The sequence below is a fragment of the Acanthochromis polyacanthus genome, chromosome 23, assembly GCF_021347895.1.
Source record: "Acanthochromis polyacanthus isolate Apoly-LR-REF ecotype Palm Island chromosome 23, KAUST_Apoly_ChrSc, whole genome shotgun sequence".
Classification (NCBI taxonomy): domain Eukaryota; kingdom Metazoa; phylum Chordata; class Actinopteri; family Pomacentridae; genus Acanthochromis; species Acanthochromis polyacanthus.
In genome coordinates, this window is record NC_067135.1 from 22,722,939 (window position 1) to 22,745,122 (window position 22,184).

The 22,184-nt window shown below is 39.5% G+C and overlaps 3 protein-coding genes across 3 annotated transcripts in view; all 3 read right to left on the reverse strand.

Annotated features, from left to right (window-relative positions):
- The window catches only part of rps4x (ribosomal protein S4 X-linked), a 163,279-nt gene extending 142,376 nt beyond the window's left edge, over window positions 1–20,903 (reverse strand). Inside the window, exon 1 of the mRNA XM_051944176.1 lies at window positions 20,898–20,903. Coding sequence (XP_051800136.1) covers window positions 20,898–20,900 — 3 coding nt within the window. The 5' untranslated portion in view covers window positions 20,901–20,903. The remainder of the gene's footprint in view (window positions 1–20,897) is intronic.
- Window positions 1,839–5,353, reverse strand: leap2 (liver-expressed antimicrobial peptide 2). Its single transcript, XM_022197363.2, has 3 exons — window positions 5,039–5,353; window positions 4,433–4,620; window positions 1,839–3,698 (listed from the first exon to the last, which is right to left on the reverse strand). The coding sequence occupies exons 1-3, from the start codon at window positions 5,114–5,116 to the stop codon at window positions 3,644–3,646; spliced, it is 321 nt and encodes a 106-aa protein (XP_022053055.1). The 5' UTR covers window positions 5,117–5,353; the 3' UTR covers window positions 1,839–3,643.
- bmp15 (bone morphogenetic protein 15) lies at window positions 17,208–20,906 on the reverse strand. Its single transcript, XM_022197362.2, has 2 exons — window positions 20,546–20,906; window positions 17,208–19,640 (listed from the first exon to the last, which is right to left on the reverse strand). The coding sequence occupies exons 1-2, from the start codon at window positions 20,898–20,900 to the stop codon at window positions 18,646–18,648; spliced, it is 1,350 nt and encodes a 449-aa protein (XP_022053054.2). The 5' UTR covers window positions 20,901–20,906; the 3' UTR covers window positions 17,208–18,645.
- Between the last annotated feature and the right edge of the window lie 1,278 nt (window positions 20,907–22,184).

Consider the following 22,184-nt stretch of genomic DNA (forward strand, 5'->3'; position numbering starts at 1 on the left):
GAATAGCTCATTAGGCCAGAAGAAGCAATGGCAAAGCACCAGTTTGTTATCAGTGAGAATAGCCGTAGTGTTCAACATACTGGGCAGCTGTTAGAAACGTCTTTTCTTTTGGTTTTCTCTTTGTCACATGGCTGAAGTCGTGGCTGAGCAGGCAGTCAGCAGAAGTCAGAAACTGAGATGAGACGTATCCATGATTTATCACCGATTCTTCTGAAGTCATAGCATAGCAAACTAGGTTTCTCAAAATCCAAGAAATATGACAAAAAAATTAACCATAAACCGGAGAGTTTATTCATATACAGTCATTGTTAATCCTCTTTAGTAACTTTATGCTCTGATGATGATCAGAGGAAAGATGGTGGTAAAACGATGTAACACAGCTGCAACATCTTCTATTTTTGTGTCATAATTATTATAATTCTGAAGTCACTTTCACTTTCTGAAGTTTAAGACACCAGTGAGAGGTGGTTTGAGGTTTGTGACATTTGAAATTCCTCAAATTTGTCCAAAATGTGTCCAAAATTAGGTGACATCTGTCCTAAATGACTTCACCTTGTCCAAAATGCATAAAAAATTGGCCCGAATGGGGCATAGAACACTGTCTATGCCTCACCTTTCTGTCTGTCCTGTGTTTGTTTTATGTTTCACTTGGGTGTGCACAGCCCTCAATGGCATAATGTAGGAAACAGCTTGAAATAAACATGATAGGTTAATTTGCCATGAGGACAGGTGATGTTCACAGTTACAAAGAAGAAAAAAAAATTGCACATGAAGCTTAAGCAATGGCACTATGGGTGGTTGGTGTCATTTTTGAGCGGACTTGCAGACAAAAAAAAAAAAAGAAAAAAAAATTGGCCCGAATGACCCAAAATTAGTCCAAAACATGCAAATAGAAGAAAGAAGGTGCAAAACTAACACAACCTTGTGTGCATTGTTCTGCTATTTGCTGCACAGATCATTGCAGATACACAAAGCTAGATTCACAATGTGTCCACAATGACAGAAATCTTAACAGTTACCCAAAAATAGCCCAAAATGACGAGAACTTATCTAAAATTGATAAAATTTGTCTAGAAATATATCCAAATGACATGAAACCCATCCAAAATGACTTGAGTTTATCCAATACTGATCCGAAATGACAGAAAAAAGTCTAAAATGACTCAAATGTGTCCAGACTGAAGTCATCATGGAGATGATGTAGCACCAGCATATCACAGGTTCATTCATTCAAAATAATCACTCCACGTTCTGGCTAATTTTTATTCCTTAAACGAAGAAGTTTGGCAAAGACCCAGACCTTAACGTTTCTGCTGTGTCACATTGTCTTTATCAACTTACTAATAAACTTAATGTCTAACTCTGTATGAACTAAACCTGCACGTTACACTAATTGTAAGCCCATATGGATAAAAAAATCAATCGGTGAAATTAGAATAACTACAACAACTGGCCTACCGATGAATGCCATGTATAATCTTTCAAGGAATAAACTTGTAAAGTGGTTTTAAGTTGGGATAGTTTGCCTAACCCTACCCTAATCTGCCATCAAAATACTCCTCAATAAATGCAGTTAAAGACAACACATGCAGTATATTTGTGACTTGTGTAACAGTTAACATATACAGCATAAACTGCTCTAACTTCAAGAAGAATTATAAATTATGCCCAGATGGTGTCTCACAAGTGAAATGAATATTAAAAACATGCAATAAAATATTAACGTTGTGAAATGTAGGACTTTTGCAGTGCTGTTATTCATTCTTTAAACCAGCCGTGTGTTTTAACATCAATTATTGTAAAACCAGAATTTTAAAAAATGTCACAAATGCATGAAATTTTTCATTCACATTGCATTTATTCCACTTTTTTCTCCAGTTCTCTGCATGTAAGTAACACAGTACAGTAAGCAGTACACAGTACAAAGATAATTTGGGTTTAAAAGTGCAATCCTACTCAAACATTTCTCAGACGTGCTGAGTAAACAGAATGTCAGCAACCACCCGCCGTGTGCGTGAAGTAAACTTTGCAGGTGAGTCAAAGGGAAATCTGCAATCGCCTTCCAATTTTAGGAAGGACACAGATGTGCAAAAATAAAACATGAAAGGCCATACAGATCACAGCTAGGAATGTGTTCTTGTACATTCGGCCCAGTGTGTCTAGATTTTGGATTACCGGTTACAGATTTAAGATTGTCTAAAGAAACGTTGTAAAAACCGGACTGGGTGATCGATTATTCTCAAACAAAGCATTAAAATATCACTAAACAAAAAGTAATAAATGTAAATGGGCACATTTTTGACACTTAAACAAAAAAAATAAAATAAATAAAATATCAGAGGATCACTGCAGTACACAAAATCAATGCATGCAATACAGATATTGTGAATAATGTATATACTGTGATCTCTATTGGAAGATTGGTTTGGATTTTAGATATAACTTGAAAAAAAATACATTAAAGTATTAAAATGTGTAAGGCACCAGCTTGACTACAGGATCAATGTTATGTACTGTAAACTGCTCCTCTTCTTATCATTTCGCTCTGATTTACGCTCGTCTTTTATGCCTCTTTTCTGCTTTTCTCTGCCGATCTTTATGACTTTCATCCCAGTGAGTTGGTACAATAATATCTGCTGAAGGTTTCAAAGGTTTGTTGATTAATATTTCTGAGAATTTTGAATATTCTGCAAGTCAAAATGGACTTTTTGCTCTGTGTAATCCCAAACGGCAGGGGGTAAAAGTACTATTTATCCTTTTTTGGCTTCTTCTCAAGCTCAACATTTGACTAACTTTTGCTTTGACAGCGTTGATGATACATATATTCTTGGGTGATGGGCTGTTAAATATGTGTATATGTGTTTCCATTATCAGTAAAATATAAAATGATGACACTTAAAGTTACCAAGCGCAACATGAGACAGCGATGATGAAACATGGGCAAAAGGTAAAGGTCAGGCGCTCCTGAAAGGCACACACTGCTCCCTGCTCGTTCACCATTATCTGTTGCAAAAATACTACAAGAGATAAAGAGTCTTATTGCTCAGAATTTTCCAGGAACTGACCATGAATATCTGGTTCAGCCAAGAGGATGTAAAAATTCTACGATATATCTAAACTCTCAAAGATACGCAGGTAGGTTTAGAAGAGATGAAATGTCCCATTGTCACATGTGAGTGAAACAACGGACTGTCAACAACAGCTGGTTATCAAGCTTTGTGGACATCAGCCTCCATGATATCAGTGGTGGAGATAAGTTCAGGGCCACAGTAACTGGCAGGACAGCAGAAACGATCACAGCTGAAAGCTTTTGGTCCATAAATATAAGCGCTTTTCATCCATTTTCTGTTCTGACATATATCACATTCTATCACAGAAAAGATCAGGTGTGAACTTCTTGATGAGTTCTACTCTTTACTCCATCGTCTAATGCCAACTTTTACGAACTTACTTTTGCTAATATATCTCATTTTGGCCTTTTTTTTTTAACCTGCAGTGTACATTTAAGTATAGATCATCATATTGGCACACATAAATACAAATTCTGATTTAAAACAAAAAACATAAGTGGATACATATCCCAGTTATCAGAACCCATCAGGATTACGGTTGTGCACTCGTGTAAACATGCTGGTCGTGTCCTCTAGTGGGTGACGGGCCCTGATGGGGAGTGGAGGATGTTGGAGCAGTGTCCCGCCCTGAAGACAACAAAACAGACAAGAGGTTTTCATTTCTGTGACAATTTCCGGAAAATATTTGTTTAATTTTGTGCCTCGGTCAAGTTGAAATGCACTGCAAGCAGCTGCAGAATGTGACATTTGAGTGACAGAACTCTTAAAAATAGCCTGAATACATCACTAACACGATTAATTAAAATCTGATTTAAAAAAGCTTTTCTTGAACTGCAGTACCAATAATGTGTCAAATCACAGCTTTGTTTCGCATTTTTACACCAAACTATTACAACATTTAAAAGGCTTGCTCAAAAGTGAAACATATTTTTAGTTTTTGCTTCGTTTAGTTGCTTCGTTGTTTTTTTGCATCAGTGATGGGCCACATCCTTAAGGCTAAAAATTAAATTTTATCAGATCTCCATAAATATTTTACGTATCACTAGAGGGGAATACACTTTAACTGGAGGTAAGCTACTCAAATGTATTGTTTTTACTGAAGCTAGAAAGTTTAGATCTTTGTGATTGAGCACAAATGTTTTTACTTTCATGAAAAACTGAAATATGTCTTGACATGTTTGCCTTAAAGAGGCACTAATTTACCCAACAAGCTGGAATAATTATATGAGAAATTACTGACTCTGGCTAATCCGACCAAAACCATCTGACTTAACTTTATTTTCAATGACAGCAGGGCGAATTTTTTTGCATTTATTCGACTTTCTGCGCTCAGTATTTTGTGCTTTTTCCTGCACAATTACCTGCAGAGTCCTGTTAAGCATTCGTAGTTGTTTTGGCAGTATGCTCCAAAGGGTTTACTGTTCATGATCCTCCACAGCGGCGTCATCCGAGCTATCCTCCTCAGTACATGGACGGTCTGTTCCGCCTTTGAATCTTGGCTAAGGTCGGAGCTGGACTGGACCTGAGAGAGCAGTGGACCTGCACACACCTGAGATGCACAGCGGGATGCAAACAAGTACAGAAAGGAGCATTAGGAAACAGGGAAAACAAGGCAGACTGGGTGATCGGTACTGATTTACTGCAGCGCTTATTACTCAGTGATCTACTAGTGATTCTCAATCCAATAAGTGACAGCTGATTGGAGACACATAAGGTGAGAAATTAGTAGTTGTGTGGCTAAATCTGCTTTAAATTAAAAATTGTCTCCTTGTTGTTTTTTGCATCTGTTTACATCATGAAACACTCTCCTTGACTTGCATTTTCTTGGTTTTAATTCTTCCTCTTCTGTTTGCGGTACTTAATAAACTAGAAAACTCACAAAGCTACAAAAGAAACCCGTCTTTCGATATAAATATGCTCTTTAAACAGCCATCTACATGAGATTCATTTCGCTCAAGTCCACTCACCTGTTGAGCCAGCATTAAAAGCACAATGCTCAGTGCTACTGCCGTTTTCTTTTGAGTGAAGAAGCCTGTCTCCTGCATCTTTCCAGCACACTCCAGTAATTTAGACGACTTTTCCTTCTTCTGTCTTGCTTTTTCTGTGACCTCGAGTTCTGACCTCGACCAGGCAGCCCCCTCGCTCTCCGACACTTTGTGAAGCGGCTCAGTCAACTTTCAGTCCGAGTCTGGAGGGTGTGTAAAGTCAGGTTGCTCTCGGCGGCAGGTTTGCTGGATGTCTCATCAAGTCAGCCTGAGTCAGCGGACTCCAGAAGGCTGAGCTCTAATTTATATAGTCAGGCTGTGATCCCGGGAGACGTACAGCTAGAGGGAGGGAGAGGAAAGAGTCCACGCTGTCCACTCCCCTCGCTCCATCTCTCCCTCTTTATCTCTTGTACCCGGCCTAAATGCAACATGATTTGTTGGCTGAAAACCAGTCATTTCTCTAAATGAGGCCATCCAGCACATTCGTCCACAGCCTCACTGTATTTCTTCTTCTACAGCACGATCGCTGGTGGACCAGACGCTGAACACATGATGGCATCCCGAAGGAATGGCGACAGAGGGACTCAGCTGGGTCACAGGGGTTCAGAGAGGCAAAGAGGGCACAATATATATATATATATATATATATATACATATGAGTGTTTGCATCTCGGTGCCACAGTGCATGTGAATGAACTCCAAGCACGATAAGGTTTGGTGTCTGCATCTGTGTATCTTTGACTCCCATGGCCACTGACCTGATGTGGTCAGTCCCACTTATACAACACAGGCGGCAAGTTACAAGTGCACATGTAGCACTTGTAATGGAATGGTGGGCTAAGGGCTAGGCTATGAAAAAGGTTCAGCTCTGGGAATGAACACAAGACTCAGAAATTAGATTACCGGTAATGTATTAAAAAATAATCAACAAAAAATACTTGAATACATCATTGCAGAGTGAGTGCTACACACAGTTGACACGATTTTGGCACGCGACTTTGTCAGTGTGCATGTATGTGTTACATATAGAAAAAAGACAAGTCTGGACTCACTAGTGTTTGTTTGGGATTTTTTTGGCTGGATTTGGTCAGTTTTTTTTCATTTTTCTGAAAGGTCTAGAGTGGGTAATAAAATCAGGAGCATGTGTACGTTGATCTCTTCTGGGTTTCACTAGCTAGGACCACGCCTTCAATTTGAAGCTTTGTTGTTTATTGGATGCAAATGAGCGTTATGTTGACGATGAGTTGTGTGGAAAAACTTAGTCGAGGATCAGCAGTGGCTCCCAGGAAAAGGAGAAGACAGGAAGAGGAGGCAGAGGCAAAGGGAGGGTGGGTGGGGCAAGTAGGAAGGGCAGAGTTGTATGTAGATGTAAGACAGGAAGGGGAGTGATTGAGGTGTGGTCCTGCTCCTGAACCTCAGCTAAAGATTATATCTCCACTGACAGAACATAGGCAGCTTGTTTCAGTTGGTCAGAAATATAGTTTTAAAAGTCATTTTGGCCCCATTAATGGAGCAAAAGGCCCCGTAAGAAATAAATTAAAGCTAGGGTAGGCACTGGACAAAAACTGCTCAATAGCATTTTACAATAATTCAAGAGAAAACTACCTTTCTGCACTGACTCTTAGCTCCATTTTTAGGCTTTAAGGTCAATTTATGCTTCCCATCGGCAAAGATCCACTACATACAGTTTGTCATCTGCCCAAGTCTGCAATAATCCACACTGTTGACTCTGAGGATGTCCATGTGGAGCTCAAACCATCCGACGCATACTCATTGTAGTATGACTTGAGCTACATGTGTGTGTTTGCTTTCAAGGTCCACATCAGTTTGTGCACAAGGATGTGTAAACCATGAAACAGCCATTAGAAAATCTAGCCTTTGATGGGAGTTTTGTGGCCAATCTTACCTCTTGTTGTTCCTCTTGGCTATTCTACAAAGACAGAAGTACATTTATATGAAAAGGATCACCTTCTCACTTATTTGTCACTATGCATTGTTGGTCATTTGTTGTTGTATTAATGCTCCATTTGCATATCCAGTAAAAGTTGATGGCAGAAGAGCAGTTTCCCTCCTTGAACACTTGGTGTGTACATTGTACATGATGTTAGGTTACCACAGACTGACGGACTTAGCCACAGTGATGTCATCCATTGGGTTCATGAACTACCATTCTGAAACCTGGAGTTTGGCATTAAGTCATTGCCTCTTGGTCTTTTGAAACCAGACATAGCGTTGGATCTGATCTGGAACTCAAGGACACATATTGACTTGTTAGTGCCACCTTTATCGCCTGTTTTACTCCAAATGGTTCCATAATTTGCAATATGAACACCATATTGTATTGAAGGAGCATTTAGACAAGCTGTTGAGACCAGAAACTTAGCAATTTTTTGACAGAGGCATCAGATAAAGTAAGAAGTGGGGTGAGTTTTTTGAAGACTTTTATTGAATCTGACTTCTTTATTGCAACCAGAGGAGTCGTCCTCTGCAGGAAATAGATGGAAATGACATGTAAAACACTAAGAACAAGAGAAAAAGAGCTGAAAAGAGACACTTGATTGAACAAAGGGCTGCAGAGGATTCCAGATGGATTTAATAGAAAATTCCGGTGCTGATTCCTGTAAGATTGCTCATCGCCAAAAGACCCCCAGAGCACCACGAGACTGACAGGAATCTTGTGCTGCACAGACTCAGAACATCTGCATCACGATTTATCACCAGGCATGACTCATCAGGTTGAGCAGAGTGAAGCTGCACAGGCAGAGATCACTCACGAGAGCATTTTTAAAAAAAAAAAAACACTGTGTCCTCGCTGCCGTGTTGTGCTAAGTTAAAAGTTTAAATATTTAAAGGGACAAGATGAGTGCAGCGCATGCATATCTAAGATGCTGATCATGGAAAGGGCAAAGGGTGTCCTGACAATGACGAGTGACGTCATTATTCAGATAACAAAGCTTTTCAAGGATCAATCTCCACTTGTACAATCTTGTATCTATGCAGCTCTACCAATGTGTATTCATTCGATTATATACAGTGGTGTGAAGAGGTATTGCTTTCTGTACAAAAATCTTCTCCTTTTGCTGATCTGTCATACATTTCAAATCATCAAACTAATTTTCATATAACATAAAGATAACCCAAGGAAACACAAAATGCAGCTTTTAAGATATAGCATTGGTTTATAGCTGTGTAATATTAAGTATATATAATAATAGTTTGATGATCTGGAATATTCAAGTGTGATAAATATGCAAAAATAGAAGATTTCTGGAGGGGGCAAATACTTTTCACACCAATGTATAGCTCTGATTTCTAGCACTGTCACAAACCTTTTCTTGATTTTTGAACTTTTTATATTCTAATTTCTAATTAATACTTTGTCGTAACTGAGTCTACCATTTATAATAGCTCTCTCCATCTGAGAATCATAAAAAACTCACTTTAAACTATGCAAGAGGGGAAACTGTTTTCATCTTCAAGTTGTAAATGATGCATTTCACACAATGTTTGTATTGTTTTTAGGCATTTAATGCATGCTGCTTATTTGGAGCTTTAAGCTAAGCTGGAACACAGCTGTCACATTGAGAATTCTTGCTTAATTTTATATTGTTTAATTGTCTTAAGTTCTGAATTGTAGTGCATGTTCTGTTGTTTTCTGTAGAGGAGGGTAGTGGTCAGTCAAGACTGCTAGAAATGCCAGAAATTCATTGTATTTGGGTCTGATTGTTCCAGTTTCTCTTTGAGCACAGACAGTCTGCAGACGTCTGGTCAGCAAAGCATTAAAAAAAAAGAAAGCTGGCTGATCATGCTGTGATGTTTGTACTTTAAACTTTGATTGAATTGGACAAACGGATCGATGGAAGGGTTCAGACATGACCTCGTCTGACCAGTTTTCAGTCCTTGTGTAGACTGTCCAGGCTGAGGTACACAGAAATGAGCTGCCCAGAATGTTCCATAAATGTGGACAGGCCTTGAATCAAAGCCAAAGATTCTCTGATAGTAGATATGGGGACAGTTCAGTAGAATTAGCCAGAACATATAGTTTTACTTTTTAAGTTTTTTACTAGGAACCTACTTATTTCACACATATTTGAAATCACCATCACTTTATTTGACAATAAACTAATTTACAAGAACACAAAATCTATGCGATACAATGAGTTGGGTTGGTGCCACATCTGACTTTTGAGAATGTGACAGAAAAATAATACAGCTCTTGGGAAGCTAGCTGCTAACGTGCTGGCTAGCAGGAAACAGCCGTTTTTATGCGCAGTAGTTCAAACTAGCTAGGGATGAAATTTAACTTTTTAAAGAAACTTGTTCAAGAAACATTATCCAGCAGAGCACATTTACGCAAAAAAATACATTTAGCAACACAGCTGATTAGCTATAGCATTCTGTCCACTCATATTTCCTTTTAATTTTACCTGGTAAGTAGTTGAATTTTTCGAGATTTCAGACATTGGAAATCATACGACTGAGTAGCGCTGGCTATTCTGAGTGCTTTTCATGTTTCTGACGTTTTATGTCACTTTTTTGTAGCCTGGTATAGCAATAGTTATTTTACAGAGATTTGAAAACATCTTTGTACAGACTGTTTAGCTTCTTATGCAAATTAAAGCTCAACTTTGACACTGAAGTATGCAGTTCTGCCCTTGGGATGATGTTTGAGTTGTCGAGGAAAGTATGATTTTTTCGGCAGTAAAACAAGCTGAGCAGTCATGTGTTTTAATTTTGCTGAATATCAAAAAGTTTTACGGTGGTGTTCATGTTTTCATGCGTAGCTGGAGTTGCAGATAAAAGCAAATACATTCATATTTTTAGCTGTTTGTCGGTAATGTTCTGCCTTACGTGACTCTGTTGACTCAGGAGCTCTTTTTGACTGTTTTGTCTGATTTGGCAAACTGTCAACTATTGCTGAATTTATTACGGGTGGATTGGCACAGACTCAGTGGGGCTGTTGGTAGCTGTTCGTAATTTTAATGCTTAAATGCATTATTTGGCTCTCCGATTAGCTAGAGTGGGCTAGCCATGGTGCATCGCAAAAACATGCAACTTAAATGACCCTTGTAGCATTTTTTAGTGATCTAAAAACAGGAAAAATCATTCCCAGATTATATAGTTCTTGAAAGGAGGACAACAAAATAAGATGCTGCATGTTCTTCATCAACGGGCTGCACAGCGGCTTGATGGTTAGCACTCTCGCCTTGCTGCTAGAAGATCCCTGGTTCGTGCCGCGGCCTTCCTGGGCTCTTTCTGCATGGAGTTTGCATGTTCTCTCTGTGCATATATGGGTTTTTTTCTGGGTATTCCGGCTTCCTCCCACAGTGCAAAAGCATGCTGAGGTTAACTGATAACTCTAGTCTGGAGGTGTGAATGTGAATGTGAGTGTGTCTGTATATGTAGCCCTGCGATAGACTGGCAGCCTGTCCAGACGTCCTCTGCCTTCCCTCTAAGTCAGCTGGAACAGACTAATGACCCTAATGAGGATTAAGCAGTGTAACGATAATGGATGGATGGATTTTGTAGTTATCTAAACAAAGAAAAAAGCATTTCTGGGTTATATAATTTCAGTAAAAAAAAAACACTCAAAACAAGATTCTGCATGTTCTTTATCACAGAGGACAGAACGAGTCACTGATTCCAGGTACAGAGAATGAAAACAATGACACCAAGCACGCAGTAAATTCAAACATATGTGACTGTCTTGCTGACTCACTTCATCACTCATCACACACTTTCTTACCCCACATGCTCGATGAATTGCACTCAAAAGCTGACCTTCTGTACTCACTTTGCCTCTCTGTCTGACTGTCTGGTCCCTTGTTCCCCTTGCGACACTTTCTGTGACATTTATGGGAATCGATGTTTGCTGTGATATCCGTGCAACATCTGTCAGACTAGATTAGGATGAGAAGCTCTGAACTACGCACTCAGACACACGAAATCCCTCGAGGAAACACATAAGGAGGCCCCGTAAAACTGAGGACTTCCAGTTATTCTGTAATAAAACGTTACGGTAACCGACCAGCGCTGCACATCCTCGGGCAAAGTAAGAACAATGCACATGACTGTGCCTGGATTTAACATTTATGTCTCATAAATCTGTCCATAAAATGCATTTTTACTGTGGTTTCAGTGATGTAAGTTATTATGTATGCATTTTAACAAAATAAACAGTTGTCATGTTTTGTCTCAGAATTTCATAAAACATGAAAATAATCTGCATTTTGAATTCTATAACTACAGCTTTTATGCACTGGAAGAAAGAAAAAAACATGAAAATGTGGCAAAAAATAAGCAGAAAATTTTTTTAAATGACCAAAAAAACCAAAGGGAATCCTGTAATATTCAAAAAACTGTAAAATCTGTAAAAACAATGCCAAATATCTGTAAAATATATGGAATTATATAGATGTGTGTAGTTACTATTTGTGAAAATACACATTATTTACAGTTTTTTGCCTCTTTTCTTTACAGTCAAGATGAATCAATTGTAAATTTATAACTGTTCATCAGTTTTTTTATCCTAAATCTTTTTTCAAATAATTGCAAATACCAGTAAAATGACACATTTTTGGCTGATTTAAATGCAGTAAAAATGCTGTAGAATCAGGAAATACTATTTATTAAAATAGAAATTTTGCTTTGTGTGGATGTTATTGAAATTTTGACCTGTTTATTTGAGGTTTACATGTGAATTGATACTTTAAAGTCAAAAACTGTATAAAAAACAACAGATTTTAAAATTAAAATGTAGATTTCCTATAGCCTAGCCGCGCTAGACCCATGCTCTGAAGATGCAAGGGTCTAGGCACAGGGAGGGAGGTGGGCTAAAAGGTTGTCTTATCAAATTACTCTGCAGCAACGAATAGGCTCCGAGAGTGCCGGAAATCAGAGGATGCAGTAGTTCGGTGAAGCCTTATTTATACAGTCAATGGGTGAAGCTCAAGTATATTACAGACATGTTAACAGAAAGATTATTCAGAGTCGGTGCTAACGGAGCTCAACGACTGTTGTCGTTTTTGTTGTTGACCCTGGCAGAGAATTAAATTTGTTGCCGTGGGTTGTCTAGCGCGGCTAGGCTAGTTGTTTCCGGTTGTTTCTGTCAGAATCGGCGCGCCTCTGTCGTCACTTAGTTACGCCCGCCTTCTGACTCTACACTTCATGGTGATTCGTCGGCCAGTTTTAGGAGCATCCAACCTCGAGCCTTATGGAGGGTAACTAGACCCACCCTGGCAGAGAATTAAATTCGTTGCCGTGGGTTGTCTAGCATGGCTAGGCTAGATTTCCTATGCTTTCAGATAGATTCCCACTATGAAGAGACACTTACAGTTGAAATTTTAGAAGTTAGAAGACTTAAATTAAACCTAATTGCTACGTAAAATCACACTAAATACTTTAATGGTGATGTTATTTTGTTTTTGCTCAAAAGCAGATCAAAAGTCCAGAGGTGTGTTTAATCAAATACGTTTGCAACAGCTGACATTTCTGCACAGGACAAAATAGTCTTCCTCTGAGTTACTGGCACTGATCGACAACCTTGTGAAGATATTATCAAGGTCACACTGCGGCTCAGGGAAGGAAACATGTTGTCCGTTAAGTCTCCTCAGGAAGTAACATCACAGTTCATTGCACCTTATATCTGACAATCTGAGTGGTAGTTCACCATAAATGTGCTAAAAGCTGCATCTGTGCATGTAGGAATGTAGTAAACAGAGATAAATCTAATTAAATCTAACTTTATTCACGTGTAGGAAAACTTTCATGCAAATTTGCTTCACTCGAAACATCAGAAAACCAGATAGGTGAGGTCATTTATAGAGCATATGGATAAAACGAGAACTAACCTGGGAAAAAATGAAATCTTATAAAGCTTTAATCAAACAGGCTGCAGTTTGTTTGCGTGCGCGCTTGTACATGCGTATGACATTCAGCCCACAGAGATATCCGTGTTGAGGTGGGTGTCAGTAAACAGACAGACAGAGGAGCAGCTTTTCTGACCCACTTAGATTGCATTTCATTGCATTAATTTGCAGGAGGTTACTCTTTAAAGGCCACAGGTCTGCTGCTGATTGGTGGATGAGTCTGCAAAATTATTCATACCCCATGAAAATAAAACATTCTTTTATAGATTCTTCTTTTGTAAACTCTATTGTGTTGCTACTTCCTGTGTATCTTTAGTCCACTTGTTGCTATGCAAAAATCCACATATGAGTTAGCTAAACTTTTTTTGTTGCATAATAATACCAAAAAGACCAAAAGTGATTTATTTTTAACCCCTGATAATATCTGTCTGTGTAGGTTCTCATTCATCCAGGTCATGGTTATCCAAAGTAGTTGAAATCAATCCACTGGACTTTAAGAAACGTCTTCAAGGAACTTTCTTAAAGTCCAGTGGATTGATTTAAACTACTTTGCATAACCCTGATAATATCTCAAACAAATGTCCCAAATGTGTTATTCTTTGTCCTATAGTTATTTCAACACATTTCAATGGAATAAATATCTGTGTTGTCAACCAAATGTTAAACAATGATAAAAAAATAGCATCTTTCCAGAGGAGTAAAAATAGAGGAAAAGTGAAGAAGGAGCTCAATGAGAACCTACATCAATGTCCTGTGCGTGCCCAAGACATGAATTTACATGAATTTACAGAAATCTTAACATCAGACACAACCAGTTTCAGAATTCTAGGTTTATTTGAGGCTTAAAGTTTTCGCAGAGGGCATTTTAAATGTCTTCTGTAGCTTCATGAATTAGAAAATACTATACATAGTCACAAAGATTGAAGACATAAATGGGGAAAAAAATCGCATATGTCAGTATTTGGGCATTTTTATCTCAAGTACTCTGATTTTTGGCACATTTTTTGCACTTTCAATCACTTTTTACTGCTTTTGGATGGTGTCTAGTAGTAGTGTCTTTAAATACTGAGTTTAAACACAAACATTTAACTTCCTGCAGTGTGGTGAATGTTAATGCACCATTTTTTAAACCCATATTCAGCTGTATATTTTAATCGTCTTATGTTAATTGTGAATTTCCTGTTCTGTGTCGAAACTATGTTAAATTGCATCTTTGAAATAAGAAAATAGAAGAAAACTGCTGTAAAGCATTAGCTCCAGCCCTGTATATGCTACTTTTATTTTGTGCATGCAAAATGTCCATTTGGTTTGTTTTGTGTGCACAAATATGAAGATGAGTCCATTTAACTAACCCTAAATAGTCCATGTCATGACCTGAAAGGCCTCAGCTGAGCTTTAAACCAACATTAGATATCGTTTATGGACACAGTTGGGTGTTGTGTCGTCAGATCAAGGGTGAGGCAGCAGCTGAGGAATGTGTTGTCTTTGTGGCATTTAGTGTTGATTCAACAGGAACTATCTCTCAGATTTGCAACATTTGCATTTTGTTTCTTAGTCTTTTCTCTTTGTTAGTGTTGCTGCCATATTCCTTGTTATTATTTCTAGTCCAATACTACAAGAAGAACCAGGGTCAGAACCAAACTGACCCGACGTCTGAGCACTAAACGACAATAACAAACCAGAAGACAAAGTTCTCCTCCCACTTCTTTCCGTGTCACCTGTTTAATCTTTCAGGCTCGATCTACACGTGTGTGACAAAGGCCGTACTGTATGTTGATCATTTGTGACCAGCTTGACCTCTTTTCTTTCATGTAAATCTCACCGACCTTTCCTCAAAGGTTTGTCCTGATAGAACTCAACCTGTAGAGGCCGCAGAGCTTCACAGTCACACGTTCACATGTTCAGTTTATATTTACATGCATATTTTATGTTTGTTATTCCGTGGATAGTTGAAGCAGAATTTGAGCAAATGAGATTGTATGGATAAAACTGGGATTTCTGAAAACTTTATGCAGATTATTGTTTTTATCTGAGTAAACAGCGCCATCTGGTGGACTGTATGTGTTTCTGCATCATTCCGAGCATCTTTTTTCTTTTTTTCTTTTTCACAATTTATCCAGGAATTTGTTATAAACTCATTGCTGGCTTAAAAGAAAGCTCTATTAATAAGTTATTTTTCTTATTACTATAAAGTTATTTTTATATTTAAAATGGCTCACAAATGATACATTTTGTTATTTCATGAGACAGGAATTTCATCTCTCACCATCATTTTCACTGTTTTTAGTACATGTTGTGTCTCTGTTTCTTTACAGTTTTTGCACAGTATAATTATTGTTCCCTGCTCTATTTGTTGTGCTACTGTGGTGACTGACTCATTTATAGTCTTTTTTTTTTAAAATTATCATCTTGTGTCATTTAAATTTTTTTTCACTCACCAACACAAAATTGTCTCTCTTAATTTACTATTTTTTGTGTAATTTGTTGTCTATGCAAATACCCTAAAGTCACTTAAATGTTACATTTATTAGAATACAAGCAGAAATGATTCTGCCTCTGGTAAGAGACAACAGAATGTTTTTGATGCAAAGAGGCAAGAAATAATTCAGCACATGATCCATCTGAAAATTTGCAACTGACACTTTAGTGTTTATTTGTAAGTAGAATATGTTGTGTCAGTTACAGAGCCTTTTTATTTTAAATTTTATCAGTTTTTCATCCAAAGCAAACAAAAAAAGTTCATAAACTGAAGGCTGGTTAAGAAACACAAACCACAATGATGACGTTAGTGCGTGCGTCTTTTGTGAAAAGCAAAAACTAAATTTTACATTCCATTCATCCTACATTCAATAGTCTATGTCTGGTTTATATAAGGGACTGCACAGTAGCTTGGTGGTTTGCACTTTCACCTGCAAGGCTAGAAGATCCCCCGTTGGTTTTCCTGGGATCTTTCTGCATGGAGTTTGCATTCTCCCTGTGCATCCGTGGGTTTTCTCCGAATACTCTGGATTCCTCCCACAGTCCAAAAACATGCTGAGGTTAATTGGTGGTTCTAAATTGTCCGTAGGTGTGAGTGTTTGTCTCTATACATAACCCTGTCCAGGGTGTCTCCTACCCTCCTCACCCCAAGTCAGCTGGAACAGACTCCAGCCCCCGTGACCCTAATGAGGATTAACCGGTGTATATGTCAGGGTAGAGACTGCAATTTGGTAGAGTTGGAGTTTCTACCAGTAGAGATTGCGATTGGAGTCTCTACCAGTAGAGACTGTGATCGCAATCTCTATCAGTAGAAACTCCAATCCTACTAGTAGAGATTTGTCAGGGCTAAGGTTAGACTTTTAAGGTTAGGATCAGGTGTCAGGGCAGGGGTCAGATTTAAAGATCAGGGTTAGTTAAGGTTAGGGTCAGGGATCAGGGCAGGGGTCAGATTTAAAGTTCCATCTCTACTGGTAGGATTGGAGTTTCTACTGGTAGCGATTACAATCGCAATCTCTACTGGTAGAGACTCCAACTCTACCAAATCGCAGTCTCTGCCCTGACATATATATGATGGATGGTTCATATAACTCTGAAGTAAATGTTTACAATAAGCTGCTAAGATCGTACAGGTATTGTCCTGTGTTTCACTGCCATGTTTTTTTAACCTGCCTGGGGACTGCAGATTTAAATTTGCATTGTAGCTATAATCTGTCATATTTACGTCTATTGCGGTCTAAATAGACGTTCATTAATGTGCTCTGTCTCTATCAAATAAATAAACACAAGATCTGATGACACGGTTCTGCCACAAGCTGGTGGAAATGCAGGTTCTTAAGGTGAACTGCTTCTCAAACTGGAACTTTTGTGGAGGAAAAGTAGGACTAATGATCCTCAGAGACACTAGAAGGCACATTTTGTTACCTTTGGAAAAAGCCAGGCTAGTTGTTGTAAGTTACTTCGTACTGCTCCAGTACTGGGTCTGTACTTTTACTGCGAGTCTCATCTAAAGGATTTCCAAAAATATTTCCTGAGAGAACAGTTCCACCACAACTTTCCTCAGTAGATGCAGTTTCATAGGTTTTCATTTGCATTTAAATTCTCATTTTTTTCAGAGAAGTTTGAGTACTTCTCATACATGTTGGGCTATTTTACAAAAAAAAAAAAAAAAAAAAAAATCCCACTTTATTACTCCAAATATTTACTGTGTCACAAGTTTTCCCTCTGTGTGCAAATGAGGATTTATGGATCTAAAAACACCCTAATTTGCATTCATTTCCAGATATCTGAACATCAGAAATAACCAGTTTCAGAATTCTAGGTTTATTTTGTTGACATAATAAAGTCAAAGGTTTTATGAATGTCACTTTATAAATTAGAAAATACCATACACAGTCAAAAAAAAAAAAAAAAAAAACACACTGATGACTTGTTTTTAGGATTAAATGCTCTCTGTGTCAGGCTGATTGACATGAGAAAGTAGAACTCTCAGTGCAAACCTTCAGAATAGAAATAGGTTTAAAACTAAAACTCCAGTGTGATTATTACAGACGTTTCTGGCTCAATTATTTTTGACATAAAGCCTTAAAAGACACATATTCGAATCCAAATAAACAAAGTGCAGTAAAACAAACACCTGAATGTGTATTTTGGATGTTTACTTTCCATTAGTCTGAAAAAATACAAGCTGTGGAAGCAAAATATCCCAAAATTTTAGCATTTCAAACTACACCTGTGAAAAGCAAACAAAAAACTGTAAGAATATAGGCTTTAGAAAATATGTACCTTATTTTATTATTCATTTGGACTTATAATAAATATTGCATTATTTTTCATTCCAACACTTCTTGAACATTGAACAGTCATGTCTCTTTTAAAGCTCATTATTTTTCTAAGACAGGCCAGTAACAGCGCTTTAATCAAGTTTTGGGAAAAGCCCTCCCAGTATAAATACGTACAAACAGCAAAAATGGAACGTCACAAAGCTTTTATAGTTACATCCAACATGCTCCAAAAAAATAAAACGTTTTCCTTTTATTAAGCAGTGTCTAATCCTACAGAAGAACGTGGCGTCATGTATAGTACCAGCATGCTACCCAGAAAGCTTTCTTTTTCACACAAATAAAGTTTTTTTTTTTGAAAACTGCTGCTCTGATTTGAGAAACAGATCAGGTTTTAAAAGAGAGACACAGGAAAAAAAGAGGAAGGAAAATATTCATTAGATGACTGTGGTTTGAGGTTAAATAATGAAGATGGGCTTTACATGTGCTCGTTCTGTTTAAATCCTGGTTTTCTTAAAGGTGCCTCTGATTTTTAGACACTTTCATCAAGTTATTGTTTCAGTTAAATTTCTACTTAAAGTTAGTTCAGCTTCCCTCTGGTGGTTTAAAATGTCTGCAAACTTACCAGCCCCTCCTGAGTGGGAAAATTACATGAAAGTGACTAATAATAATTTAGCAACCAGCATATTCACCTACACAATTATTCTACAATCATTCAATCAGAAAGTAAGGACAGCCTCCGGTCTGTGCAGCCCAAAGTTTACATCCAGCAGCTGCCTTTTAAAGTGCTTTAACAGGGACTGAGGATCTGAAACCACAACAACCCCCTCCTTCCAGTCTCGGGCTCACTACGGTTAACCGCTGAGCTGTAGATCAAACCAGTGACCCCTCAGGACCGTCTGCTTTAGGCTCTTTTGTCAGCGCTAAGCATGTTCAAGTCATTCAGGCCTCTCGAGCGTCGTCTCTAGCGACACGTGCAGGACTCGGCCACCATGTCCTCCAGCTCCCTGTACTCCACCTTCTTCTTGTGCACCACCAACACGCTCATGGGCATGTACTTGTACGGCACGCAGGACGGCGGTGGGACGTCCCCCACGCCGAGTTCGTTGATGACCGTCTGGATGATGGCGTGATTGGGCGAGTGGTAGCCGTAGTGCAGCACCCTGGGGCAGTCTCCCTGGCAGAACCGGGGGTTGTACACCGGCGGGGCGATGAAGTAGTGACCCCAGCCGAGCTCGTCGAACGACAGGCGGAACGAGTGCAGCTTGCAGCGGTTCTTGGGCATGCTGGTCTTGCGTTTGTAGGTGGGGATATCGGAGATGATGGAGGCAGAGGGGGAGGTGGAGAAAGAGGAGGAGGAAGACGGAGCATTCTTCAGAGCGTCCAGCGAGGGATCTTTCAGCTCTGAAGGCGTGGAGTCTTTGGAGCGACGTTGGCGGCGAAGCAAAGGTTGCCACCGCCCGATTCGCCTCATGATGTTTTCCCCCTCAGTCCCGAGCAACTCCCCCATCCACTCCTTCACCTCCCTCTCCTCCTCCAGGTACAGGAGAAGAGAGGGGACTTCTAGGTGAGGTTCACCATTCCACTGTTCCCTCTCTTGCAGAGGATTCCACCACCACGAGAGGTGGCCGTCCTCTTCAGGAGGCCCAGGTTCTGTGCACCAGTACTGGGCAGTGAGGGTTAGATGCCCCCCGGCGCCCTGATCCTGCCGCTGCAGGACGTGACCGCTGACTTGCGCGGTGATGTCCGTCTCAGTCCACCGTTCGTGGGGCTCCAGGGTGACCAGGCTCTCTGCACCCAGCGAGGTGATCTGGGCCCTGCAGCGGGGCGGCTCCACGGCCTGAGTGGTGCTGGAGGAAGAGGAGGGAGAGGAGCGCAGGTGGATGAAGGAGGCTTTGATCAGCTGCTCCGAGGGAAGAGTATCAAGGTTGTACTGAACTGTGAAGGTGTAGCAGTGGTCTGAGGAGGAGAGGGATGCAGAGAAGCAGAGAGGAGGGTTTAATTGATCCAAATTCTGCACAGAACATGAACCAAATGTCTTCAATTAGTGAAATGCATTAAGTTATGTCGGGTTAATGTTCTTTAAAACTGTTGTGGGAGTGCAACCAGGTAACATCTAGTCCTGATGGATGAAGAACTGCAATGGCATTTATTTTACAAAATGGGCATCAATATGTCCAAAAAATGTTCATCAGCCTAAAATCTGTTCTGGCCATGTGGTAACAAGAGTCAATCACTGTGTGTGGAACCATATCCTAGACTCTCAGTTTGATACTGGAGCTGAACAATCTGGGGAAAGCATCAAATTGCATCAAATTTTTCTGATGGATATGGAGTCAAACTAATTCAGTATTAACTGTATAATAGATATAAATCACATGATGAAGCACTAACATTTGAGATACCACCAAAAGCATGCGGATTTATGAAACCCCAGACCCAACAGGTTAAACCCCGGGTCAGACATTGAAAAATGTACTGGTTGTGAGGACAGTGGGCCTGAATTAAGTATATGCACTAAAAACCCCTGCCAGTTTCAATCTCCTAGAATTTTACAGAACTAAATTATAGCACTAATCTTATTATTGTACAGCCACATTTATTATATCCAAGTTGCAGGCTTTGTGATTTGTTAATTGCAGTCATACCAGCCAACCAGAGCGCAAAACTCAACGTTTTAGTTTTTATTTAAAGGCTGTTCTGTTGCTTGCCAGGCTGCTTGTATAGATTTGGGGGTTTCAAAGGTCACACAGACGAAGTTAATGAATGGTTTTGGACCTGTGCTGCACACAAAGTTCGCCACGTTTCGAAAGAAAAGTCGTGATATTTGAGGCAAACAGAAAAACACAAAGCGGCTCCTTCACCTCCTGACGCTGGCAGGTAGTGCACCGACGACGCCGAGGGTCTCAGCAGGCGCACCGTGTTGGAGCCGAACTTCCGGTGCTGCTTGGGCCTGCCGTCCGGTCCGGCTGCACTCTGGTACAAACTGAGCATGAACTGCAGGTTCTGGTCCGCTTTCTGCTCGTCCGTCAGCGGCCGGTGGTGCGTTCCTCTGTGCTTGGCGCTTTGGTGAGACCGACGGCTGCGCGTCAACGCGGGGTGAAGGGAGGCCATTTTCCGCCCGGCTACGACCCCGGTGCAGGTGGAGCAGAGCAGGAAGATGAAGCAGGACAGGGCGCAGGCACGCAGTAAGGTGTGTTCGGCGCAGGTCGCCCTCATGTTGGAGATAAAAACCTCTGGTGCTAGCGAGCTCCACCTCCGAGGCTAGAGTTGGCAACCATCCCCTGCGCGGCCAAGGGCGTGACTTTACAGGCTCACCTGATCGATGGCCATTTTGGACTTCACAATCAAGTTCCTGAAATTGACAAGGACCACAATTAACCCTTCGGATGTGCGTGAGCCACCAATAGGAGCGCAGAGAAGCCACGTGGTCGGTGCGTAACGGTGCGTAAAATAGACATGGAAGTTTGATTGGCCTAAGTCCACATGTTGTTTTTTGAGTTGTTGCTTAGTTCTAATTTTGCTCCCTTTGTTCTTAGTTTACTTGATTCTTGCTTTCACATTCTTAATTCACTTAGTTTTTGCCTCTTTAAATCTTTTTCATTAAAAAAAACTTTATCTATCTATCTATCTATCTATCTATCTATCTATCTATCTATCTATATTAGATTTTTTTAAAATCTCAGAACTTGTTTTGTGTATAGTGTTTATTTAATGTCTGTTGCACGAAGAGAGAGTAAGGTCATTTTGATCCTTGGTATGTCATGTACGCTATCATTCGAAAGTTTGGGGTCATTTACAAATGTCCTTATTATTGAAAGAAAAGTAGCTTTTTTTTTTCCAATGAAGACAACATTAAATGAATGATCAATCCAGTCTAGACATTGTTAATGTGGTAAATGACTATTCGAGCTGGAAACTGCTGATTTTTAATGGACTATCTCCATAGAGGTACAGAGGAACATTTCCAGCAACCATCACTCCTGTGTTCTAATGCTACATTGTGTTAGCTAATGGTGTTGAAATGCTAATTGACAATTAGAAAACACTTGGATAATTACGTTAGTACATGAATTAAAGTGTGAGTTTTCATGGAAAACATGAAATTGTCTGGGTGACCACAAACCTTTGAACAGTCGTGTACATACAGGCCAGTTAATCTGTTTTCCTTTTTAAAATCTCCACATTGTGCCCATTGTTCTTGATACATTGCCTTTGCAAAATCATTGCATTTAAACTTGTGTTAAATTAATGTTTCGTGGAATAAATATTCTGCAGAATAAAATATTTTCTACATAGAGACGAAGAAGAAGAATCTGCAGTAACGACATAATCTGTGCAATATCAGTATTTTCAACTTATGAAAGAATCTGAGCAAACAGACAAAGGTTTTTCTACATATAGTATAAACCTGTGCAGTATATCTGCATTCAGTTGAGTCCGTGCAAAATCCAAATTTCTACATGTGTCCATCCATTATCTAAACACTGCTTAATCCTCATT

Excerpts from the sequence above, each read along its gene's own strand:
- leap2 (XM_022197363.2), bottom strand. The coding sequence starts at position 5,116 with ATGCAGGAGACAGGCTTCTTCACTCAAAAGAAAACGGCAGTAGCACTG. Across the intron at positions 4,621-5,038 it reads TTTTAATGCTGGCTCAACAG|GTGTGTGCAGGTCCACTGCT; the intron begins GTGAGTGGACTT and ends TGTGCATCTCAG. Across the intron at positions 3,699-4,432 it reads TGCTTAACAGGACTCTGCAG|GGCGGGACACTGCTCCAACA; the intron begins GTAATTGTGCAG and ends TGTTGTCTTCAG.
- bmp15 (XM_022197362.2), bottom strand. The coding sequence starts at position 20,900 with ATGAGGGCGACCTGCGCCGAACACACCTTACTGCGTGCCTGCGCCCTG. Across the intron at positions 19,641-20,545 it reads CTACCTGCCAGCGTCAGGAG|ACCACTGCTACACCTTCACA; the intron begins GTGAAGGAGCCG and ends TCTCCTCCTCAG.